General features: G+C 40.1%; 1 protein-coding gene across 2 annotated transcripts in view; it reads right to left on the bottom strand.

Moving 5' to 3' along the window:
* The window catches only part of LOC122790018 (liver-expressed antimicrobial peptide 2-like), a 157,404-nt gene that overhangs the window by 78,132 nt on the left and 51,725 nt on the right, over positions 1-27,547 (bottom strand). The window contains exon 2 of one of the 2 annotated variants that reach the window (XM_044057554.1): positions 19,085-19,317. In XM_044057554.1, the coding sequence (XP_043913489.1) occupies positions 19,085-19,317 (233 nt within the window). The remainder of the gene's footprint in view (positions 1-19,084; positions 19,318-27,547) is intronic. The other variant, XM_044057555.1, reaches the window with a different exon arrangement.

Here is a 27,547-nt window from a genome sequence, read left to right as displayed (position 1 = left end):
CTGGCAGTTGATGGAGGGGAAGCCCTTGCAGTTGATGTAAACCCTACCCTGCTCACCGGGTGCTGCTTTGATGCATATGTGCGTGCAGTCTATAGCACCCACTACCTCAGGGTATTCTGCTATTTGGTGGAACAGTTGCATATTGCTGGCCAACGCCTCATGGGTGTTGGGGAAATATATGTGCTCACTGAAATGTGCTGACATGGCATCCAGGAACTGATGGAGTACACTGGATGCTGATGCCTGTGAAATCCCCATCATATCCCCAGTTGGCCTTTGGAAGGTACCTGTAGCTAGTATTCATAGGCCTACACATACCTTGGTATCCACTGGGATGGGTTCCCCTCTGTTAGTTCTGTGTGTCAGGCATGGCCGGCACAGCTCAACAATTTGCTATAGGAGGTCCCTGTCCACCCTATAGCACTCCACTATCTCCAGCTCATGTAGCCCCTGGTAGGTTAGCCTGGGTCTGTACACTCTTCTCCCTCTCCTCACTGTGGGTTGGTTGACAGCATTCACATCCTCACCACTCTCAGCCTCTTCCACAAGTTGTTGTATGATAGCTATTGCAGCCCTTATCACTTTGCTGTTGCGAGTGTTAAAAGTTCCCCGCTTGTTTACACCGGTGGTGTAGAGTGTGGGAAAAACCAGAGAAGAAGGTGCTTGCATAGTTTATAGTAGTGTTCTGGACTGGGCTGGTATGCTGCCTGTGTAATTGGCTGATTCGGATACATTTCACCTGCCAGCTATGCTAGTTCTCCTTGATTACCTTCCTACTGCTGTTTTTCCTTCCCATTTCCTTCCCTGCCTTCCTGTTTAAGCCCGGGGGGCGCACTGTGCAAACAGAGTGCACACATATGCACACTGCTGCTATTTCCTGGTTTAACATATTTTTTCTGCCTTTAAAACCCAGGGCGTGGCGTGCACACACGCCTAGACAGTGTAAAGAGTGCTAGGCAGGTTTAGACACACTCCCTAGCTTAGCTGTATTAAGCTAGGAGCAAACCCGAGCCACAGGAGTCCAATCCACTTACAGTATGCCTGACACAAGCCCCCATGATGTCAGCTAACTCCTAGGCTTGCATCAAGCTACTCCTACTCTTACACTGTTGGGACCTGACTCACATGCTGAGGAAAACTGGATTCACTATCATTCCCCTCATTTGCATAGGATTGCCTGCTAATGCATAGTTGCATGTCTCACATTGAGCCTCCCCCCTTAGCAACCACTACTCATTGACCATGTTGTCTTCTGCCTGCCATTGACTTGCATGGCAGAATACTGATTTTAGTTAGAATGCTTAATTTAGGTTTATTTTGCTATTTTTCCCCCAATCCCATTTGAGCGCCGCTGCCCTACGCCGAGATCAGCCAAGATCAGCTAAAAAAAAAAAGTTGATTTTTGTATTTTTATCATTGTTTGCAATGCCAATGGCCATATACTTGGCCATTGGCATGCTTACTACATGATATGCAGCCTTTATTTGGAGCTGTCACAGTTTTGGATTTTGCAGAAATGTACTTGGTTACTAACCAAGTACATTTCTGCAGATTGCACTAGTCCTGCACAGCTGGTTGCAAACTTCCTGGATTGCAAAATCACCTCTTTTGCATAGACTTCACCTGCAAATGTGGTGATTTGCATACATGGGCTTAGTCTGTGCAGGATTAGTGCAGGAGCGCTCGTGCATGCCCCTGCAGGCTGTTCCTGGATCGCATGGCAGACATATTTCCTGCTAGAGCTCCTGCACCGATCTTGCATGCCATGCAAGGTATAGAGAATCTGGGGGGTCTGTTTTTTAAACATGTATTTCTGAGTGGTATTCCACATTCCTACTGGAAGGGGGAGTTGTTATACTGGTTTGGTATTCACACTTTATGCTAATTAGATGCTCAGATTTTTGTCTGGATGTTCCTACTTTTCAAAGGCCTTTGTTTCTACTTTCAGTGTCTGCAGATTGAGAAATATGTCCAGGTCATGTGTTTCTAGCTTAGTGATAAAAAGATTTACTTGGTTGCATTCTTAAAAACAGAGACTTTGCTGTTTTATGTCCCCCTTGGATAAGAAAGTATTATTTTGTCATTCTTCTGCCAAATTGCTCAAAAAATTTGAAGAAAGGGGAACTCTTATTCAGAGGGTTTCTCGGATATTTCAGTCCTCCATTCCTTTTTTAAATAGAAAACTTTAACTGCTAGTCCTGGATGTATTTAAAAGAAACATTACAAGCAAGGCCAAGAAAAGGCAGGCAAACAAACATCTATGAAACTATGGCAAGGAGGTTTAAAAAACGAATGAGACCCCTTCTCAATTCCAGGGACAATGCAAAAAGATTATCTATTACATCTTTCTCTTTCCCATTCCCATCCTGGCAATCCCATAAAACCTTCCCAAAACCTAAGCCTTCACTTTCTTCTTTGACACCAGTTCACCTTAGAGGATTACTGGCCTCAAACAATTGCCCTACACTGACCGCCTCAAAAAACTCCAGCTTTACTCCGTAGCATATCAAATACTCCAAGGTGATCTCTGCCTAACATATAAAGCTATGTCAAACCCAGAGCTGTTGGACACCTAAAGAAATCCCAATCCCTCCAAGCTACATGCTCTAGGGACCTAAACCTTGTCACCACAATAAACAGGACACGCTGGAGGGATAGATTCCTGTCCCAGAGACTTCCTACACTCTGGAACAAGCTACCCATCTATGTCAAGCAAAGTTCTTCATTTGCACTCTTTCAGAAAAATCTTGATGAGTGGATGGGAAATAGGAAATACACACCGGGGATCACTTCTGTGTCTCTGCTCGACAGTGGCACAGGAAAATAACTTTCTTGAGTGGCATAAGCTATGGTACCTTGCTGGCTAGGCTTACGTAGGCCCTTGGGCCGATAGCCTAGTACCTACCTATGAACCTATGAACCTATGTCTAGGTTCTGGGAATCATTCAAAAAAGGGGTAGAACTGACAGCAGGACTCCCTTCTTCCCTTTCCCCTTTCCAAGAGATTCTCTCACATCAGTCTCACAGTTTCCCCCTATTCTGGAACAAATGCTATCACTAGGAGTCATAGAACATGTTCCTTCAGCTCAAACAGAAAAAGGATTTCACTCAAGGATTTTTCTGGTACCAAAAAAAGTAGGAACTTGGACAGCTGTCTTGGGCCTTTCAGTTCTAAACCTTTTCATAAAAAAATCAGAAAAAAAATTAGAATCAGAGGGGATGCAGGGAACTATCATAGAGTGTCAGGTGTAGTGTATGACAGAAGAATGCCAAAGAAGATGAAAAGTAAGGTGCAAAAAGCAGTGGTGTGACCAGTACTACTGTATGGTACAGAAACCTGGGGAGTAAAGTCAGAGCAGATGAGAAAGCTAGAGGTGACGGAGACAAACTGCCTGAGAAGGGTGGTAGGATGCACACTGTGGGACAGATGAGAAATGAGGACATAAGAGCAGAAACCAAAGTAGCTCCAATTGCAGAAAAGATCAAAGACAACAGATTATAGTGGTTTGGACACATGCAGAAAAGCAGAAGACAATCTGATGAAGAAAATGTGGGACAGACAGGAAGAAGGTAAGAAATGAGGGCATCCAGCAAAGAGGTGGAGGGATTGTATGAGAGAAGATGTGCGACAGTCAGGCATGAGTGTCGAAAAGGCAGGAGTGTGACATTGAACTGAGAGAGATGGCGACAGTTAACACAACACCCAGACCCCATGTAGAAAATGGGAAAAAGGGGGCTGATGATGATGAATAACTCCTATAACGATCACTAGGGAACAGGTCCATTCTCAATGCAGTGTCTAAGGCCAAGAACACTGCATCAACGGGTAACAATAATACCCCAGAATGCTTCCTTGGAAGCATGAAACAGCCTGTCAGGACTACTAGAATCACTATTTAACCACAGCCTTCTGACAGGCTTTGCACCAAGTGAATGGGGGACTGCATCTATCATCCCTCTGCTCAAGAATTGGCCATATATGGACCAAGATGACTACAGTCCAGTCAGTCTGACTAATCTTTTATGCAAAGCCATGGAAGAAATTATAATTAAAAAGATAAACGACATAGCAAACTTTCAAGCACTGAATCCAACCTAGTTTGGTTTCATCAAGGGTCTACTCAGCCTGGTGGACTTCTTCGAGAAGATCACCAAAGCAATGTATGAGGGCAAAATGGTGCTTATTCCCTACCTTGACCTGACCAAAGCATTCAACACTGTAACCTACTCAGGCATTGTAGATAAACTCATGAAATTAGGTGTAAACCCCTATGTCACCCACTGGATAGGCAAGTGGCTCACAGTTAGGACCCAAGAAGTTAGGCTAGGGGGTCTATCTCTACAAAGAGGTCAGTTACTAGCAGAATCTGTCAAGGTTCTGTGCTGGGGCTGCTCCTTTTTGGCATATACTTCTCTAAAATCAAGGCCAATATCAAGGACAACTTGCTGAATAAACCTGTAGATGACTGCAAACTAGGTGCAGTCATAGAATTCCCAAGATGCAAGTGCCTTCCAAGATGGACTGGCACTGACCAATAACTGATTCCAGAGCCATGGGCTAAACTCAGTGCTAAGAAATGCATAATATTATCCTTTGGAAAGACAGCTACCCTTGGAAATTCATTATCATCATCATCCCCCTTTCTCACATTTTCTTCATGGGGTCGGGGTGTCTTGTCAGCTGTTGTAATCTCTGTCACTTCAATGCCACTCTCTTACCTTCTTCAGCAGTCATGCCTGCCTCTCTTATACAAGCCATAGGTTCATAGGTTCATAGGTAGGTACTAGGCTATCGGCCCGAGGGCCTATATAAGCCTAGCCAACAAGGTTCCCTGGCTTATGCCACCCAAGAAAGTTTTTTTCCCATGCCACTGTCAAGCAGAGACACAGACGTGATCCCTGGGGTGTATGTCCTATTTCCCATCCACTCATCAAGATTTTTCTTGAAGAGTGCTAATGAAGACCTTTGCTTGACATAGATGGGTAGCCTGTTCCAGAGTATGGGAAGTCTCTGGGACAGGAATCTATCCCTCCAGCATGTCCTGTTTATTGTGGTGACAAGGTTTAGGTCCCTAGAGTTTGCAGCTCAGAGGGATTGGGATTTCTTTAGGTGTAGCATGTCCAACAGCTCTGGGTTTGACATAGCTTTATATGTTAGGCAGAGATCACCTCGGAGTAGGCGATATACTACGGAGTAAAGCTGGAGTTTTTTGAGATGGTCAGTGTAGGGCATCTGTTTGAGGCCAGTAATCCTCTTTGTAAGGTACTTTTGTGGCCTTTCCAGCTGCTGCAGATGTCTTGTGAGTTATATTCCAAAAGGGGCGATGTACTCTATAATGGGTCTAAGTGTCGAGTAGAGGGGAACAATGACCTCTTTTTTCCTGGATGAGAACCCTTTTGTGATGAGGTGTGCCACGTAGAAGGACTTCCTGACTACTGTGGCGATGTGACTATCAAAGGACAGACTACTGTCCACCTGGGTCCCAAGGTCTCTTATCACACATTCAGTGTTAAGTAGACTGCTGTCTATGTAGTAGTTCATGGATACAAAGTTTTTACCAAAGGGGATGACAATGCACTTTTTGGCATTGAGCTTGAGGCCATGGCTCTGACACCAGGCGTCTGTCTCAGCAAGGCCCTTCTGTAGGATTTCCACATCATTTGGGGACTTGACTATGGCTCCTAGTTTGCAGTCATCTGCGAACTTCATTAGCCAGAGGCCTTCTGTGTTAACCTGTACTTCAGAGAAGTAGATACCAAACAGGAGAGGTCCCAGGACTGAACCCTGCGGTACTCCACTTGTCACTGGTTTGTGGTCAGATTTGGAGTGTGCAACTTTTACAGTGTTGGTTCTGTCAGTGAGCCAGTTGGCAACCCATCTTGTGACATAGGGATTTATACCTAATTTAGTGAGTTTAGCTATAATTCCAGAATGGGGGATGGTGTCGAAAGACTTGGCGAGGTCAAGATAGGCTGTGTGAACCTTACCCATCTCTATGGCTTTGGTGACTGCCTCAAAGAAGTCAATCAGGTTCAGGAGGCCTTTCACAAACCCGAACTGGGTGGATCCAGAGTTTGGAGGTTACCAATGTCTTTGTTTATGAGTTCCATGACGATACGTTCCATGGTCTTGCAGACCAGGCTTGTCAGGCTAATAGGGCGATAGTTCCCAGGATCAGTGGTGGCTCCCCCTTTGTGGAGTGGGATAACTATTGCTGTAAGCCATTCATTGGGCACAAAGCCTGATGTGAAGCTATGATTGAACATGGTGCTTAGGTGGGGAGCCAGTTCGTTCTGAAGTTCGTGTAAAATGCAGCCTGGGATGTTGTCCGGTCTCATGAATGCTGCATTTTTGGCTTTAGAGAGTACAGCTTTTACCTGTGTAGTTGTGATTACAGGGACTCTGCATTCTTTCTGTATATATATGGGCCCTTTAGGGGGTGATGGGGGGGTAAAGTTAGCAATGAACCTATCAGCCAAGATGTTGGCAATATCAGTTGGTTCTGTAATTTTCGTGCCGTTGTGCTGTAACTCAGAGCAGGTCTGGGTGTTGCCATTGAGATTTTCGACATAGCTATAGAATGCTTTGTGGTTGTCCTTAGAATCAGTGGTGATCTGTTTGCTGGGTGCCCTTGTCTCAACTTGCCTTATTCCTGTCTGTATAAAATCTTCTTCACCAACTTGTCTTCTGCTTTTCTGCACATGTGTCTGAGCCACCATAATCTGTTCTCTTTGAACTTCCCTACAATTTGAACTATTTTGACTTCTGCTGTCATGTTCTCATTTCTTTATTTGTCATGCCAGTAGTTTACTGACACAGAGTTGCTCGGCTTTATGGCAGGCACACACTGGCCAACAGGGACACATACACCCTCCCACCATTTGCATGGATCCCTGGCTTAGGTTGGAGTAGACCTTGTCCTCAACCTGCTAATCATTGCCAAATACCAATGCCCAATTGGCAACAACAGTTAACAGAACTGAATCACCTACAGGGAGTTTTGTACACAGTTCAGTGGCAGCCCTGACAGTGCGTGCAGTCTGTGTTTTCCTATCTGGAGGATACAGCACACCAGAGTTGATGCCCAAAGCAGTTGGTCTATACAACTCTTCTTCCTACAGGACACTATCTACAGTCTGTGCTACTGGCCACAGCTCCAGTCTTGAGTGAGTTTTTTTTTAGATGAAAAAACTCAGCATGTGTTTAGAAGGTGGGTGGAACTTCCAGAGAGACTGAGGGAGAGCATGCAAATTCTTTACAGCTTTGGTCAGAAGTCAGGATTAAACCTTGTGCATGGGCGGCAAAGACCTTAAGCATTATGGCAACTGGTTTCAGTCTTGACATCATGTGGAAATCATTCTATGTTGCTAAACACATAAGCAAAGGTATGGCTTCTAGGTCCAAGGATGTAACTGTTCCTCTCTACATGGCACTCAACAGGCCAATAACTGAGTACAATGTACAGTGCTCCTTTGGTATGTACCTGATCAGGTATATGCAACAAGTGGAATGACCACAGATGTTCCCCACAAAAAGGATACAAGGCATAAATAACATGTCCTACATGGACCTCCTCAAAGCCCTATTCCTGCACTTATTCTCCTACAGACTGCTGAGAGAAGTTCTCTACCTGGCCTACAAAGTACCCTCTGGTCATTCTTTAATGTGCAGTAAGACAGTTATTTTGTATCCCTAGCTTGTTGTTGTGTATATTCAGTAAATGTAACAAAACCTATTCTACGTTGTTAATTGTTGATCACCATCTGTAAACTGATCGATCTCTGTAATGAATACCCTAAGAGTTGGAACCAGACCCTTGCTTAACTAAAAAAATAACATCAAGCCATGCAACTGAGAGATAAGACCTGGAAGTCATGGCTACAAACCAATTCTGAAACATCTGTACAGTTAAGGAATCATAGCAAATGATGTATAAAACAGGACAAAAAAGCTTATCATAGCAACACACAAAAATGGTTTCTTAGTTACCTCGCAATAGGTCCCCTGTAGTGAAATGGCAAGATGATTTCTCCACTTTCCTTCCTATATCCATCACAGTCCCACAGGTTCTATCCTAGGATTAGTACTGTTAACTTATTTGTCAATGAACTAAATACAGCAGATAAAGAGGCCACCATAGTACAATAAACCAAAAGGGACTACCAGGGTAAGAACATGGGACAAGGTCCCTTAAATAGGCATTCTGACTTGTTGTACTGTCCTTGTTTTGGGGGTTCCTGATTTCTGTTTGGAACCCCCTCCACCATTTCTTCTTAAACATCTGTTTACCCACATTTTGTTGAGACTGTTTATTTTGTTTTTTAAAAGTGGAAGTTTTTTTTTTCCCCCAGAGGGAACTTATCTGCCCCGCAAAGGAACAGCATGAGCTGACTGCCAATCCTTGAAAGCCTGCAGAGGAGTGCTCTCTTCAACAGCAGGAAAGCTCTTAGGGGCTCGGCACCCAAACATGTATTTTAGTCAGCTAACCTCAAGCTGAATGATGGTTTGGGCATGTGGAAGGTGCGCCAAAGCTTTGGAAGCTGTCTGACTGTTATATCCTTAGTAGAATATAATCCATATAGCTAAGGCTACTTCAGAAGTGATTATTCATGACTGTACTTTCATTTTCTTTAATCAGTCTTTTTCCAGAAGTGATTATTCATGACTGTACTTTCATTTTCTTTAATCAGTCTTTTTCCAGAAGTGATTATTCATGTCTGTACTTTCATTTTCTTTAATCAGTCTTTTTCCAAAAGTGATTATTCATGTCTGTACTTTCATTTTCTTTAATCAGTCTTTTTCCAAAAGTGATTATTCATGTCTGTACTTTCATTTTCTTTAATCAGTCTTTTTCCAGAAGTGATTATTCATGTCTGTACTTTCATTTTCTTTAATCAGTCTTTTTCCAGAAGTGATTATTCATGTCTGTACTTTCATTTTCTTTAATCAGTCTTTTTCCAGATGTGATTATTCATGACTGTACTTTCATTTTCTTTAATCAGTCTTTTTCAGCAGCCAGGAATTATCGCAGAAGTCTAGGTTTCATGGCTTCCACTATTCCCATGATTCTTTTAGCCAGGCTCCACATGAGGAATATTTTGTGTTTTCCCAAATATATGTGGTGTCAACAGCAACACACTTATCCTTTCAGATTCTGGTGCTGAGTTATGTTAAGAAGAAGATCCATTGGTAGTTGAATCAGTTGCCTTTAAATTGAGGCCTCCCTTTGATTCCTCCAACCCCTACTCACTCTATGACTTCCATGACTTCAGATACATCAGACTTTGTATGGGGAACGGTATCCAAAGGGGTAAAGGTCCTGGGTCTGTGGAACTAGCAAGATAAAGTCAAGTGCACAAATGTTAAAGAGATAGATTATAGCACTGATAAATGCACTCATATCTTTAAATGACCTTTGGCTCCCCAGCCCTCTCCTAGTAATCACAGACAACACCAAAGAAATATGGTACAAAAAGAAACAAGGGGTACTACATCCTACCCTATTTCAGACTATCAATGATAACCTGGGAAATAGCAACTCAGCTCAGCTCCGTCTATCCCTACAGGCTACCTGCATCCAATCAGAGCAGAATATATTAGCAGATTAGTTGATATGGACCAGAACAGATACCCTTGAATAGAAATTGTACCCTGGGGTCTAACGGGATTTAATCTTGGTGTGGGGAAGTCCTCAAGTAGATCTACTTGACTACATTCACAACAGACAGTTAAAGATGTTTTCCACCAGAATTCCTTTCATAAAAGCCTGGAAGCTATATGCATTTTCATTCCCTTGGATGTGAGTATTCCTGTATGCCTTGGGACTCTACAAGGATGATTCTGGTAACTCCCTTTTGAGACAGGCAAAAGTGTCTCTGTTATCTTGAAAATGGCCAAGAGCAGTTCCTGCAGACTTCCTCAGAGGATGGATTTACTCACACAAACCAGAGTTTTACTTAATCCATCCTAGTTTTCAGCTTTTTTGTTAAAAATCCTGCTGCTACAAAATCATACACGGCTAAGTGAAAAGCTTTTTTTCTACTTGGTCCCAAACCAATAACCAAGAACCAAGATTCTTTTAGGGCAGAGACCCCCTTGGTTCTGCAGTATTTGTGTGCATTATTATCCAAAGGCCTTTCTAATTTTTCCATTAAGGTTCACCTTTCAGCCATGTTTACTTGTCAGCAAGTGGTCCTCTCCCCCCTTTTTTACCTTATTTCAAATTAAACAACTCTTGAAAGGGATGCCGCATATTTGTTCCCCTAGGAAACAGGTACCTCCTACATGAGATCCTAATTTTTTTTCTAGAAAAAAATTACACTTTGTTTTGAACCACCTTATGAGGCTGTCTTCAATTTCCTATCATGGAAAACAGTGTTACTCACTGCTCTGACTTCACAGAGTATTTGGGTGTCAAGCACTTATGGTGAATCTTCCCTATTTCATCTTTCATAAGGATGGGGTCATTGTGGGAGCCAGTTCTTTATTCATGTCCAAAGTGGTTTCAGAGTGTACACTAAGCCAGCTGATCCATCTCCCTGTCTTCCTTTCAGGAAAAAAAATAAGAGAGAAAGGATTTTTCATATTCTGGACGTCAACAGGAACAACAGATACTATACTGATAGAACAAAAAGCTTCCAGAATCCTAATCAGTTGCTTACTTCATATGAAGGCAAGAAAAATGGACTATGTATGTCAGAATGGACTCTTAACAAGTGGTTGTCATAGTCAATTCCATTTTATTTTGTTTAGCATAACAGGACACTCTATGGCTACTTCTTTAGCATTTGGGAAAGGGGTGCACTTTAGAATTATTGTAGAGGCAACACCTTGGCCTTCTCTCCACACATTTACCAAGGATTACAAAATTGATTATTTTTCTAGGGCCAAAACAGGGGCTTGCTAGGACAATATTGAAATGATTCCTAGATTTTGATCCTTCTTTCTTTCTTTCTAAGCTTTGGCGTTCACCCCATGCAGCTTAGGCTACTGCCAAAGTGACAAAATGATGAATGTAGTATATTTGTGTAAGTTAACTTACCATAAAAGTAGATTTTTGAAAGGATTACTATTGCAGTACAAACACCCCTCCCCCCACTGTGATTTTTGTTATGCCAGGGTGGGGATCCATATCTTTCCCTATTGTCCTAACATGAATTTGTCTGGCAGGACTATAGTTTGCTTTGTACTGAAGCAAAAAAGGTTTGAGTTTTGACACCCATTTGTTTGTTTTATTCTGGCTCACCCATGATCTCCAACGGTCATGCAGTCGCATGGAAGGTGCTATGGAGCTTTGGAAGCTGTACACACATTCGAACCTTTGCAGGATACAACCCATATAACTTAGGTCATTGCATCAGTGTTCTGTTCAAACTTCTACTGTTCTAATTAGTTCATTTACACAACGGCACTATCTACTTCCACAGTACAAAGCAGTTAAGACATCATGGTCAGTTGTTAATTTCTTTCTCTACAGTAAAGATAGAAAAAAAAGTGTCCAGGGTCCAGATGGCTCTCTGATTGCAATGTGTTTATCTGTACATCAGGTAATAAACATCTTACATCTATAGTGAAGGTTAACTCAAGAAACCCAGATGCTACTTCCTCTACTTCCGTTAAAAGTACTTTGTTGATGATATCTGTACAGCTGTTACCTCAGCTTCTGTGCATATCTCTACCAGGCACTACAAATTTGATGTGACTTCTTAGTCAGGGTCTAACGTTTGTGCCATCAGCAATATGGTATGATGTGACCTGAGATGTTGCTGGGAATTCTGTCCTATCAGTGAAGTGGAATCAGCAATATGGTATGATGTCACCTGAGATGTTGCTGGGAATTCTGTCCTATCAGTGAAGTGGAATCAGCAATATGGTATGATGTCACCTGAGATGTTGCTGGGAATTCTGTCCTATCAGTGAAGTGGAATCAACAATATGGTATGATGTCACCTGAGATGTTGCTGGGAATTCTGTCCTAACAGTGAAGTGGATAGACTGGATCATTCAAGATACAATAGTTACATAGTTAGCATAACATTGGACCTTAATTATCCATATCCATCCACATCACCAATCCACTCCATCTCATTCTAAATTGTCAGCTTATAACTCCTGTCAGACCTTATTGACCTCCTGAGGTCTGTCTGTCATACATCCGTTACTCTTCATTGCTTCTTCATTTAGTAGGTTATAGAGACCTTTAGGTGAGCAAACACAATCTGAGGTAAACAGGGAGCAGCACTGCACTGTGGCTGTTAGAGAAAGAGCTCAAGTTGTGGGAGAGAGCTTTTTGATGTGTTTTGCACCTGGAACTGAACATTCCCATTAGTGAAGTAGACTGACACGGATAATCAAATCCAGTGTTCTGGGAACTACATAATTAACATATTTGTGACAATGAGAAATTATTTTCAATGAAGGATGTTTAATTTGCCATGTGTTTATATTCCCCCAAAGATGAAAATATTTAAGCTAAGAACAATTTCGGAGGAAATAAAAAGATTAAGCAGTAGATAATTAGCAAAATATGAGATTGGAAAGTTATGAACATAGATTTGGATAGTAAGATACAGACAATGAAAATGTTTACACACACTTGCACACACACATAACGTATAATTCTTTTTGGCCAAACATTTGTATTTCTTGACCAGGAAAAGTGTGATTGAAAATCAGCTGTTTGCACATACCAGCTTTTTTTTGTGCGAGAGTGTGATATACTGAGGATGGGTGAATTTGTCCTTTTCCCACTGTAGTGTGATCTTGGAGTTGGTATATATATTTAGCAGGGGGGGTGGGAGATAAACTGGTAATCTTAATTTCCCCTTGCTCCTAAGGAGAATCATCTTATCCCATTTGTCTTACCATTTTCCCAACCTAACACATTTTTTTCAGTTTCTTAGGTGTAGATCTCTATAGTGGAAGAAGAAAATATTGAACCTTAACTGCTCGAGCTCCAATGTTTGATCACCAACTCATTAAATAAATAAAAGTTAGTTAAACTTTCTCCATATCGAGAAAACAATATTAAAAACAACAAGAAAGAGGAACGCTGTAAAAACCAACCACAAACAATATTAAATCTCACCTGGTTGAGCTCCAGTACTTGCTCACCAACTCATCAAAAAAGTTAGTGAAACAAGTGTTTTTGCGAGGGAGGCAAGCTGATAACAATTTACTCCAAAATCGTTCTCAGCTTGCACATATTCATCTTTATGGGAATATAAACCACTTTTTACGATATGGAGATATACATCCGTCATACCCCTCAACTGTACAGATTTTCACAGAATGTCCAGATTTTTGCCTCAGATACATGGTCTGTTCTTGTAAAATTGTGTTTTTTGGCAAATCACCATGGATTGAAGTCACTAAATAATGACATATATTTGAGATTCAGACTTCATATCCTTCAGAAAATGCAAGTTAACACAAATCCTGTTATTCTAGCAGCTTTCTAAGTTTATAAGAGCAGTACTTATAATCTATCCCCATTTCTGAGCCTTTGTTCACCCATTATTTTAGGCTTTGTCCAGATTTCTTGAATTAACAGGTTGAGAGACATCTATAAATATATACATACACACAATAGATATAAAAAGTTTACACACCCATGTTAAAATGCCAGGATTTTGTGATATAAAAAAACGAGACCACAATAAACCATTTCAAAACTTTTCCCACCTTTATAACCTCTACAATGCAATTGAAAAACAAACAAATCTGTTAGGGGAGAAATATAAAAAATAAAAAATGTACAATAAGCTAGTTGCATAAGTGTGCACACCCTTAAACTAATGCTTTGTCGAAGCACCTTTTGATTTAATTACAGCACTCAGTCTTCTTGCGTAGGAGTCTATCAGCATGGCACATCTTGACTTGACCATATTTGACCACTCTTCCTTGCAAAAACATTTCAAATCTGTCTGATTGCAAGGGCATCTCTTATGCACAGCCCTCTTCAGGTCACCCCACAGATTTTCTATTGGATTTAGGTCTGGGCTCTGGCTGGGCCATTCCAAAACTTTAATTTTCTTTTTTGTTGATTTGGATGTATGCTTGGGGTCATTGTCATGTTGAAAGGTGAAATTCCTCTTCATCTTCAGCTTTCTAGCAGATGCCTGCAAGTTTTGAGCAAAAAGTGACTGGTACTTGGAACCGTTCATAATTCCCTACACCTTGACTAAAGCCCCAGTTCCAGTTAAATGTACCTTTTGGAATTGTGGCCAAAAAGTTTAACCTTGGTCTCATCAGACCACAACACATTTTCACACATGCTTTTGGGGGACTTGATGTATTGTTTTGCAAGTTGTAGCTGGGCCTGGATATTTTTCTGTGTAAGAAAAGGCTTCCATCTTGCAATCCTACCCCATAGCCCAGACATATGGACAATATGGGAGATTGTTGTCACATGTAGTACACAACCAGTACTTGCCAGAAATTCCTGAAGCTCCTTCACTGTTGCTGTAGCTCTGTTGGCAGCCTCCCTGACCAGTTGTCATCTTGTCTTTTCATCAGTTTTGGAGGGACATCCAATTCTTTGCAATGTCACTGTTGTCCCATATTTTCTCCACTTTTGATGACTGTCTTCACTGTGTTCCATGGTATATCCAGTACTGTGGAAATGTTTTTGTATCTTTCTCCTGACTTATACCTTTCAACAATGAGATCCCTTTGATGCTTGGTAAGCTCTCTGCAAACCATGGCTTTTGCTCTAGCAGGCAACTGAGTACACGTCAGGAAAATCCTACTAGGACAGCTGAACTTTATTTGGGGTTAATCACAGTCTCTTTAATGGTGCAGGTGTGTACCCAAGAAAACTGAATGCTGTAATTAAATCAAAAGGTGCTTCAACAAAGTATTAGCTTAAGGGTGTGCACACTTATGCAACTAGCTTATTGCATTTTTATTTTTTATATTTTTCCCCTAACAGATTTGTTTGCTTTTCAATTGAATTGTACATGTTATAGGCCACATTAAAGGTGGAAAAAGTTTTGAAATGATTTATTGTGGATCATTTTTTTATATCACAAAAACCTGGCATTTTAATTTGTTTGGCTGGGGAGCTTGGCAGAGATAAGTGGGATAAACTGCTTCTCATTATAGAGCAAATGGAATTAAGATTACCAGATATGAATGGGGGATTTTATGGCCAAACAATTAAGGTTTGAATATTTAACACAAGCTGAGAGATTAGGTTCATAGGAAGTTACTAGGTTAGCAGCCTTTGAGTCTTTCTCAGTCTAGCCATGTTAATCCTGGGTTGCCCCAACTGTCCTTGGTAGATGGATGTACTTTACAGATCAGCACTGACTACCCCTGGTGTTTATCAAAGTAACAAAAAGACAATGGTGATACAAGGGAAAGTATGTAGGATAAAGAGATATTAGTATTTTGGTTGCACTGAATTAAGAAAAACAGTAAAAATCATCCAGAACATTGCATCTATAAACAGAAAATGTTATAAAGACTAAAGGGGTATGGGACAAGAGCAATGAGATTCTTCCATTAGGGATACACAGCAGTAAGTGTGCAAAAATAAAGCAGGAAGTAGCTGGAAGTAAGAGGAAGTTTGTTAAGAAACCAAGGTATGGAGAAGAGATTCATTGGGAGGGAAAAATAATAAGGTGGAATGAAACTAAGTAAGTATTTGATGTGCAGGTTGGGGATGGTCTTCCATATCAGGGACTAAAAATAGGATATAGATGAAGAGACCAAGAGATAGAGGAATGATAAGTGAAAGATAGCCCTGGTGCAGTTATACTAGTGCCAAGAACAGATGCCGCCTTTAGAAAGGGAAAATAAACAGAACATATAAGATTTTGCATAAGTATATGAATCAGAGGAGGTTAGAAGTTATTGGGAACAAAGAATGGGCAAACACATTATGATGGAACAACGGGAAGAGATTTTGTAGAGCACCTAAGTATAAGACAAAATCCAGGTGGTTCAGGATATTTGTGTAGAAATGTTTGCATAGGTTTTTTTATACACCTAGTAGACTTCAAAGGATCTTCCCCAGGTGGGTAGTAGATGTTGGATATGTGAAAGAGAAGAGAACAGAAACTGGGAACATGACATGTATTTTGGGAATTGAGTTGATTGAGAGTCTTTACAGAAATTTTGATAGAAGTATTAGTGGAACAAATTGTGGTAACTAAGGAGATGATGTTTTTGAGTTGGTGTTAGAGTTAGAAGTGCCAAGGCATAGTAAGACATACATTGCTTGTTTATTTTTTGCTTGATTATACTATTTAATACACTTTTATTGTGTTCTGCTTATTTAATGCTGAATTTTAATACTGTGAACTTCCGGAGCTCCTGTAACAATTAGTATAAGTACTCCACTTTTCCTTTGCCCCTGATATGCTGCTGCATATCCATGCTTTCTTTGTCAAATTCACTTGCTCACTTCTTTCCAAATATGTCTCCTGTAGCACTGCTATTTGTACTTTGCATTTCCTAATGTAATTCAATACTCTTACCTTTTTTTCTATATCTGTGAGGCAATTTGCATTCCAAAATAATATGGATAGAGTGCCCACTATAAGAAATTATTATTCCCAGCTATTACATATGACAGCTTTTTAAACTATTTCCAACGTATGTGTTACATGCATCCGGTATTGTTTGGAAGGCTGATCCTTTATACAGTTGTTTCTTGTCATCTCTATTTGAATCTATGCCACATTTTACAAGATTTTTTGTTTTAATGAAAACCCTCAGAAAACAACAACATCAGAACATCCTCATAGCATATTAAGTTAAAACAAACACCCCAAACTATGTACATCTTCAAATAATGAAGTTTAATCCTCCTGATAGGAAAAATTGTCCCAAATTGAAAGCTACACCCACAGGCATCACCTAACCTAAAAGTAAGGTTACCCATGCTAAAGCACATATTACAGCCTGCACTACTACTTACACTAACTGCTAGATAAAGGAAAACAATTCATTACATTGTGGCCTCTCATCTAGACATTCACCTATGCAAAAGCTGCTGCTTGCATGTCATCTGAGGTGGCATTACTGAAGAATGCCATGGATATTGAAGCTGCCCAAGTAGAATTTGTTTTGTGACAACTCAGATGACATGTCAACAGCAGCTTCCTGATCATCTCTGCACACCTTTGCTAAACATAAGTTGGATGCAACCTCTAGGTTATGGTCCCCCTTCTGGGACACAGTAATCAAGGCTATGGTCTCATAGTAACCTTCTATGAAGATTGAGATGGGGACTCAATCTTAATTGTTCTTGCAGGCAGAGCTTTTTAAGATAGATATAAAACATTTGCATACTCATCATAACTCTGAATCTGTGAGAAGAACACTGCCTACAGTTGTCCAACACACCTTCACATTGGGTTTAGGTAGAACTGGATCCTTCTAGAACAGTGGGAAATAATTTCATTTATTTATTTTAACATTTGTTAACCAGGAAAGTCCAACTTGGAATGAAGCCAATTTTCAGTGGTGGCCTGGGGAGAACGCTTCAGATGCATATCTTTGTGTAAATAATGGGTATAAGGGGTTAGGATGGCAATCTGGGAAGGCTTTGTGCTATATACATAAGTTTGGTGGAGTGCAGCTTGCCTCCTGCAAAAAAAAAAAAAAAAAAGTTTAAAGTTGGAGAATAGCAATGTTCGAGAGTTGCTCTTCTGAGTTTTTGATTTTTTTTTCTTGTTCTGTCTGCACTCTACATTATTAGTGCCAGCATTTCAATAGGGAGCCTTCAAGCAGTCCTAATGCCGGATGTATCAGTACTGATTGCTCCAGCAGGCAAACATCTCAACATTACAAATCATAGCAATGGTCTTCAATAATCATAGCAGACAGAGGATCAGAAAGTGGAGCACTTTTTATTTTTCACAACAGAAGGCCTTTATTTACTAGATCCTGTTTAGATAGTAGTAGTAGTAGTGAATCTTTATATAGGATTGGCTTATGTATTTAATAAAGTAGATAGCCACAAACATATCTGACTTTATTATGAAATCATAAATGTAGGAGGAGCAATAGTACATCTGAGGGCCAAATTCATAGTGCTATGCCTAAATTGTAGCAGGCAAAGGTCTTCTCACAGTTCCAACATTATGATGTGTACCAATAACTTTTATTTCAGGTTGCTAAGAAAGGTAAGAACCATGAAAGTTGACCCATACTGGGACAGATTTTTAAATGATGGCTTGTAACAGCATTGGATCATTATAATTAATTATTTAATTGTTTAATAAAATTGTTGGACAATGAAGGTGGATTTCAGATCTTGTGATTGACTAATGATAGTAACGAACCACATTGTGTGACTTACATCGTATGTCTGACAAACTACTTAGTAACCCAATTAAACGGCTTTGAAAATCACACCATCAGTCTGATTTCTGCTTTGATATGTGTTTGCATTTATTAAGTCAGCATGTATATTTGCACTTAAAGTAGCCCTTTTCACTGATAGTTGTTACTGATGATTCTTTAGTACCATAACAGATTAAATATGTCTCTTCATTTAGTGGATTCCTGCAAAATTTTGCTTGATTTCAGAGAAGGCAGTTCTAAAAATGTTGTCTAAAAAGACAGAAAAAGAAAAAATATTTTGATAGAAAATGAAAAACTTGGCAAAGAGCTGTACTGTTAATGCACTCACATGTGTTAGGCACAATCCTCTCAACCTCTTGCAGAAAAAAAATCTGGACATAGCCATAAATAAAAGTGGAACAAAGGCCCAAAAATAGGAACAATTTTTAAATATTGCTCTTACAAACTTAGAAAGTTGATAGAATAACAGGTTTTGGATTAGCATGAATTTTCTGAAGGGTATGAAGTCTGACACTCAAATGTCTGTCATTATTTTCTAATTTCAGTCTTTAATGACTTGCCTCTAATTTGTCAGAAAAACACGATTTTATGAAAAATGGACCAAAAATATGAGGAAAAATCTGGACATTCTGTGAAAATCTGTACAGTTGAGATATATGGAAGTTAGACACCATGCAGTGAGTGATTGCTTGTATGCAATTAGAAACATTTCATGATATCCTGCTCTGTGTTGTATTGTGTGAGTTAAGTGCTAGGTTAACTTACCCCCCAAGCTTTGAATTATACCTGCAGATCCTAGTGAGGCATTCGTGATCATATTGGCAGTAAGCTCCATGAGGTTTGCTGCCCACCATCCTCCAAAGTGGAGTCATCCTAGAAGACCGTTTCCGCACACTTGTTCCTGCAGAAAATTTTAGCACTGACATCTGCATAGAAGACGCAGGCTCATTGCCAGTTAAATGGGGGAGGTCACTGGCTGTTATAGGTGATGAGGATACCTAATAAGGAACACAGTAATGAGAAGGAAACATAAATTACTTCTTTGCTGAGGCAAAACAGGAGCTTATATGTAATAGTTTAAACTATCAATCTAGACATTTAAAGAAGCAAATCTGAATCAAACATTTAGGCCAATATGTAACCATATCTTATTTATTTTTGTTACAGAAGCTTCAAAGTTAATTTTAATTTTACTTGATGACAAAGCAGCTTAGTCCCATGAAAATATAAATTCTGTTTTATAAGTATTTCGGTTTATTCAAATATATCTGCACCTTGTAACACACAACTATCATTACAGACTTCTTAGACAGAGAAGTAAGAAAAAGGTGGATGCACCAGTAAATAAGGTAGCAAGACATACAACTTAAAAAATAAATAATGATTATATTCTTAGTTAATATAAATGATATTAAAAAGGTTTCTTATCTGGTTCTTCACTGAAGGAGTTGATATGGGATTGGGGGGTTGGCATAATGGTTAAGGTGTAGTTTCATCATTTATACTGCCTCAGTGGTGTATGGGTTCTGTACCTGCAAAAACCCACACTGGCAGCATTCTAGATTTGAGAATCCCCTCCTCTGAATCTGTATTATACGGGATTGGCTAAATCCATCCTATCAGGAGAAGCCTAACCCCTATCTTTGTATCACTTGTCATGGGGGTGGAAAGTTTAGATGTTTTTTTGTGAAGTATGCAAGGAGTTTGCATTCCAGGCAATTCAACATAAGAATATTAAACCCAGCCTGAAAGATAATCTTCCCAAAGATTACCTTGCACCAAAGCTCAGAACAGGGAGTTGGAGGAGCATGGGATAGTTGATGAGTCTTCCTGGGTTATTCCCTCTCTTCCACAGATGCCTCACATGGAAGTCCATTCACAAGAGAGCAGAAAAGAAAACTCCTTACCTTCAGATCACACACCTATTTTAGGGGTTTCTCTTTTGAAAAAGTGTTAGTGCTGCAGGACCTCCCAGAAGACAAAGGTTAAGTGGTTTTCATCTAAAAAAGAATTGAATAAGTATCTTGGTTCCATGCCTTCCTCCTCTCTTTTTGACTTTTCTCTCTGTCTCTCCATAGTCCTACTGTTGCTATGAGTTTAGAATGGAAGAAAATGATGCAGGCCCACATTAGAGTTGAAATTGAGATAGGCATTGTGTCTTCTATCTTAGTTTCCAGGGTAGATCCCCCTACATCCATCATATCTGGATTTCTGGTGTTACTTCACTGGCCTCCAGCATCTTAGCACCAACCAGTGCTACCAGAGTTGATAAGAATCCCACAGCACTATCTTGACAACAGCAAAAAAGGTCTGTGATCTGGCGGCTGGTGCTCCTAAAATGTAGCAGCCAATCAGACAAAGCACTCAAATTTTAAATATTGCTTTTATAAACTTAGAGTGTTACTACAATAATAGGAGTTGTGTTACCATACATTTCCTAAAAGATATGAAGTCTGAAACTCAAATGTATGACTATATTTAGTGATTTCAGTCCTCAGTTATATGTCAGTAAACCGTATCTTTTATGAGGAACAGACCAAAATATGAAGAGAAAAATCTTGACATTCTGCAAAAATCTTGAAAGTTGATAGGTATGTCCATCCTTCATCAGCTGATGAGGTGCAATTAAAAAAAAGTCTGCTATCAGGTACTTGGGGCTCCTGAAATACAACAGCTGATCAGGTCCTGTTTCTGCACCCTGCCCCAACCCGCCTTCCTCAGCTGGAAAAAAAACAACAAAAAAAAAAAAAAAAAAACAAGAAATGTCTTTTTTTTTTCTTTTAAACTGTAGGAAACTGAGTGCTACAGTTTATTAGACCACACAGGAGGCACTACAGCACTCAGGTTTTAATTAAAAAAAAGAAAAAACAAGTTAATCTTTTTTTCTTTTAAATTGTAGCAAACTGCTTGCTACAAATGTATCAAGCAGTTGTTACAGTTTAGACCACACACAGATTGATACAGTTTGACAACAAATGCAATATTGGCTTTTTAAAGTTGGTATGCACTAAAGAGTGATCAGGATTGGTCAATCTTGCCCCATAAAACTTTGAGCACTTGGCAGTTGCCCCATTTACCCTCCATCCTAGCTATTCTACAGAATGTCAGTGTTCAAGGTCATGGTATTAAAATTAGCTTTGGTACTGATACATGGTTCTTGTACAGGCCAAGTTGACCTCGGTGTAGGTGCATGCACAGATCAAGTCAGTGCCGAGCTTTACGGCAGTAACTTCTTCCATGTTGAAGGGTCCCCTAAATACCTAATACCGCTAACTTCAGTTCCAGAGCAATCAGAGTCAGTGCAAGAGCATTTTCTGAGAGGCTGCATTGATGCTGGTTCCACCCCAGAATACCATTAATTCTGAGACCTTGACCCTCCCATCTTCAACCAAAAGACTAACTTCAGAACAGACAACTAGTATCCAGATTAGATTCCTGTCCCTAACACTGAAATGAGAGAGAATAGGTGAAGGCAAGCATCTTGACTCCCCTATGAAGTCTCCAATCCCAGATACAGATTTGGATAAATGGGAAACCTCCCCCATATCCATTCCTGAAGAACCCAAACTTAGGGAGATCCTTGAGTTAATGGGTCATCAAAAGTTTTGATCAGTAACTCATGTCTCCAGTAAAGATGACATACTGCAGGAGGCTTCTTACCCCCATTCCACTTTTTTTGAGTAGTCAGGCCTTAATAGTATCAGTGTATTATTCTGGCTGGTGTTTTTTTTCCATGACATAATGGATCTTGGTATGGCTACACCCCCCCCCCAAATCAAACCCAGTTTTACCTAAAAACAAAAAAAATCAACAAAAACATGCCTCAGCTAATGGTTTGTGAATCTGTTGTCTTAAGCCAGCCCACACTGCTGTTGTCTTAAGCCAGCCTGCAAAACACTTACTCCCCCCTCACCCTCTGGTGTAAGTCCTCTAGAATATGGGGGTCAGACACATCCTCAGGGGCTGTTACTCTGTCCCCAGACATTTTGTCCTCCAGTGTAGTTCATAGTAAGAAGAAACAGAAACGTCACCTCATGGCAATCAGGTTATTGCAATGTTTAGAGCTAATGTGGTTTCCTTACCTAAGAGTGTTTTACAGTCAGCTAATCTTGGAGACTCTGCACCTATTCAGAATGACTATGGGCCTGCCTTTTCTAGAAATCAGTCTAGCATCACAGATTTTGAAGGGGACTCTGATGCAAAGAGTAGTGAACATTGTGATTTTGTCCAATCTGATTCTTCAGAAAGTGAACAGGTTCAAAAACCTAAGCAGCTGTTGACCTTTCCACATATGCTAGCCAGATTAAAAATGTATTTGATTGGAAGTAATCTGGAGCCATGCCAGAGATTGGCAGAGTTTATGATTTTATTGAGGCTGAGATTCCATATTTTTTGGGTGTTCATCTCTTTTTACAGCCTTAGAAGATGTCCATAAAACTGCATGTAAAACCCCTTTGGCTAGTGAACCAGTTCCTAAAAAGGCTATGGGGAAATACAAGATGCACTCTGATCTTGTAACTCCAATAACTTCATCCTAAGCCAATTGGAATCATGCCCTACCTACACTCAAACCTAGTCCCCCAGAAAAAAAATGACTTATCTCCTGAACACAGATACAACCGTCTAATCTCTCCATGCCTCTTCAGCATAGACAAAATCCTGCTCAAAAATATACAATCTAATGCTGTCCATTTTCATCCTTTCCTCAACTAATGGGACTGGATCAGATCCTCATATCTGACTCGGCTGTTTTACTAGCTTGTGGCCACCAATAAACTCTTGAGCTCCTTCCCTACCCATAATGCACCACCTTAACATCCTTCAGATCTCATTTGCCTTAGATGTGGTCACCTTCAGCTCATGAGTTTTCAGTGAGAGATAAGTCAATTTTCCATATTTTTTCTCTAAAAGTCTTTACAAATAACTATTTCTTTAAACTTCATTTTTCATTTTAAAGTGTTTCTTCCATTATTTTTCTTATTTTTTTGAGTGTAAAACTTTTCTAACATCATGGTAGGCTTCTCTCCTTCCCTTTTATCCTTCTTTACACATAGTGTAAAGTCTGTCGTTGCCATTGTTGGTATTCTAGCTTTTCAACAAGCCCTTTTTCTTGTAGTGCTTAAATACCATTGCTGGTATTTATCCCTTTTATATTATTTTTCTGCCTATTAAAAAAAATGTAGTTTAACTTCTTCCTCTCGTAACTAGGACAATGTCTGAGAAGGGTCCAGCAGGTTTTAAAAAAGTGACAAGTGTGGGCACAAGTTGCCCTTGTCTGATGTCCACAACCTTTGCATGTATTGTTTAGGACCAGAACACTTACAACAAGACTGCAGTATTTGTCATGGGTTCAACCCCTGAGCTTTAGCAGACAGGAAAAATAAACTGAGTTTAAAGGGATTACTGCCACCTCCCTTTTCTGAAGCCATTGCTAGGGTTAAATTCCCCATACATAAATCTAAAAACCCATCAAAAAGGTCTAGGTCCTTGGATTCTCCAGCCTGTACCTCTTTTGAACCACGAAGAAAGAAGAATTACAGGATCCAAAGCTATGTTTTTTCCAACCATCATTGGATCCAACCACACATATTTCAGATCCTACATCCTTGGATCCGACCAAACATATTTTGAATCCTTACTTGTAAACTCCAAAAACCACTCTAATTCCCTTGAACATAAAGTGCGTCAAGTAGTGAATCTTTGAAACACCAAATATTTTAGAGTCCGTTTAGTCATAAAACCAATGTATAACCACCATATACCTTCCAAGACAGAATTTGGTAAGCGCTTTCATCTGTCCAAATGCAGACTTTATCAAAACCAGTAAAACTTGTTAATAGACCATTTAAATAGTCTTATCAATTAAGTCATACTTAAAAATTAAAGTGGTAACAACAAATAAATGTAACTCTAATTGTAACTATACCTTTCCATAAAACTGAGACTTTTTCTATTAAGATTGATTTTAAAGAAATATAATCATTCATGCTAGGGGGTTGACAGGCATTCAACTGAAGTTGCCATTGCAGCTCACTCTTTTCAATTCTGTTAGACCAGTTACCCCCTCTGGCTTCCTTTAAAATAATTTCTAAAATTCCAAAATGAAATCCTAAGTAGTCAGAACAGGTAGTAGTGTGCCTATAAAGTGCATTATTAGTATTTTGAGTAATAATGGCGTATGTGTGTTTGTAAGTTCTTTTTCTAAGGGCTCTCTCTGTCTTTCCTATATAAAATGCATTACACCCTTTACACACACACAAATATAATAAGCCACTACTGTAACAGCTACCTTTTGCTAGTTGAATTTTCCTAACAGGTTCCCCTACCCAAACCTTGTTACTTTCCATCACAAAGGCACAATAAGAACGTGTACCACATGGTTTTGTACCTATATCAGTGTTTTTCCTAAAAGGATGCTCCAATAGGTATTTAATATTATTACCAACCTTAAATGTAAAATTAGGGCCCTTCCCTAACTTATCTATGATTTCTTTATTAGTTTCTAAAATGACCCAGTTCTTCTTCATAATCTCTCGCACTTTTTGTCCAAAGGACCCATATTGGACAACCATGTTGTGCACTTCTTTTTGATTATCTAAAGTAATGTTCTGCTTGTTTAGGTTGGTGTCACTTAACGAAAGATTTATCTCGCTTAGTCCTAACAACGGTATATATTTTGTCCTCATCCCTCTAAAATCTTCTCTCTGGTCTGCATGAACAAATGGAAAGGGTAACCTCTAGCCAAAACCATCTGAGTGAGTTTGTCTAGCTCTAATTTCAAGTTGGTCAATGTGGAGCACATCCTGGCCCCTTTAATCATCTGTCCCCTAATAATATTCCTCTTGACAAAATGAGGATGTCGACTGTTGTAACTCAAATAGCAGTTGAATAAGTAGGCTTACGATGTACTGCTGATGTAAATTTTTCATAAATCCCAATCCTTAGTGATTTTTACATCTAAATAATCTATAGTCTCGTGATCAAAAACATGTGTAAATTGAAAATAGGTAGTGACCGAGTTGATGTATTCAACAAAGTCATCTGCCTTATGTCTGTCACTTTTTCATAGAATAAAAATATCATCCAAATATCAGACGTACATTGACCAATCATTTGTGTAACCTGAACTAAATATAAATTTCTCCTCCCATCTAGACATAACTAAATTTGCATATATGGGGGCACAACTTGCCCCCATTGCAACCCCTTTCACCTGTTTGTAAATTTCATTCTCAAAAGTGACGAAATTAATGTACAAAATTTGTTCCATCACTTCCATAACAAAGTTAACCATGTTGTTACTCAAGTTAGTGTGATGAATTAAAGCTTCATGAAAAAATTCCAGACCAACCTTGTGGGGAATAGAACCAAATAAATCTACTATGTCTATAGTAGAGAAACATGTAGATTCGTGGTAGTAGCCAGCCTTGATTTTAGTTGGAGCCAGATGACTCCCAGAGCTGATGCCTCCCTGTCAGATCTGAAAGGATAGGGTTGACTTCAAGGTTTTCAGAGACATCTCTTCCTCTTGGAGCTTTGGCACTGGATAGCTTGGGTGGATTGCTCTTGGAGCAGAGGGAGGTGATGAGCCAGAAACTCACTTTCTTGTCTCAGCTGGCTTTCTTCTGTCTGGAGCAGTCTGCCTTTGAGGTAGTGAAGAGTTTTTTCTCTGCTCCAGCAGGTCAGATGGGTCCTTCCCCCTTGGACAGACCCTCTACTTCTCAGATGATTTGCACCATGATCCTCCACATTCTACCCGACAGGGACAGCCAGCCCAAAGCTTCCAGTCTACCTAGCAGGGAATTTTGATCTAATCTGATACTTCTCTGGACCACCGCACCAAGGAAATCCCTAGGAAGAGAAAGTGCAAAATGCAGCACTTGGACTCTCCTCAGGAGTCAGTCAATGAGGAATCCTATTTTGATGAAGGGGAGGGTCCCCAAAATCACCACATGATGATGTCTCATTTGGAGATATTCTTGAGATCCTAAAACAAAAGGGTGACTGGTTTTCCCAAAACTCTTTTCTTGAGGAATCAGTATTTCTGGAAGTATTTGGTACTGGTCCATCCTCCAGATGAAGAACATATTGATTTGATCTCCAAGTGGGCATGAAAGGAACCTGATATGATTGAGCCAATCACCAAGAGACCAGACAGGATTCTGGCTTCACCAGTAGGCTGGGAATACTGGAGTAAAGTGGTTCCATCAGATGCCATGGTTGTTGAGGTGGCTACAAAAAAGGAGCTCGCTGAACAGAGTTCATCTGTCCATCCTTCTAATAGAATGTCAAGGGGGATAGACAGATTTGGGAAGCAAGTTTATGCTTCAGCGACATTTTGCACTTAGATTACTGAACTATTTAGCACATTTTACTAGGCTACAAAGAGATTTCATTAAAGAATTATCCAGATCTCTTTCTGGAACTGGAACTGCTGAGGCTCAATTTTCATTAGTGTCTCAGTTGGCTACCCTACAAGCTATATCCAATTTGTCAATTAGGCTTATCTTGCACACTGCAGGAAAGTGCCTCAAGGGCTGCAGGTTCAGGCACTTCCAGCAGGAGGCACACCTGGATGCACCTGTGTGATTTTTGTGGAGCCTTCAAATTATTGTTTTTCAATGCTCCCTTTGACGGCACTTCTTTGTTTGGCCCCATAGTAAAGGACACACTGTCCAGGTTTACGAAACATGGAAAGACCCTCTCTGTAGTGGGTATGTGTTTTTCGACCCCTCAAAGGAGCTATTCCCTGGAATCAAAGGGGAGGTCAAAAAATGTGGTTTGGAAAATCTCAGGGTCCTTTCCAGGACACACATGGATTTAGTTTCCACAGAGGCAGAGAATGGAGTGATAATGGAAGACAATGGCCCATGGTAGAGGAGGCCCACAAAAGTGGGGGTCTAGATATTCCATTTCAGACACACCCTTTCAGTGCTCTTGAATACTGGCCTAATTGCCTACCTCTGCAGGCAGTTGGGAGTTGCTTATCTCTGTACCAGAAAGCCTGGCTAAGTATAACAAAATACAATAGGGTGCAGAGAATTATTTCCAAAGGTTATATAATTCCCTTTTTCCCTACCTCTACCATTATCCAGAAAAATTCCCGACATTTCACCCAAAAAGAGGACAGCAGCAGCACTAGAAATCCAAAAGCTGCTACAAAAAGAGCCATCCAGAGGTCCCACCAGATCAAATAGAATCTGGAACTTACTCAAGATTCTTTTTAGT

This window comes from Protopterus annectens, chromosome 15.part0 (assembly GCF_019279795.1).
Source record: "Protopterus annectens isolate FY-2018-M chromosome 15.part0, PAN1.0, whole genome shotgun sequence".
Taxonomy (NCBI): Eukaryota; Metazoa; Chordata; order Ceratodontiformes; family Protopteridae; genus Protopterus; species Protopterus annectens.
This window is presented reverse-complemented; position numbering and strand designations above follow the sequence as displayed.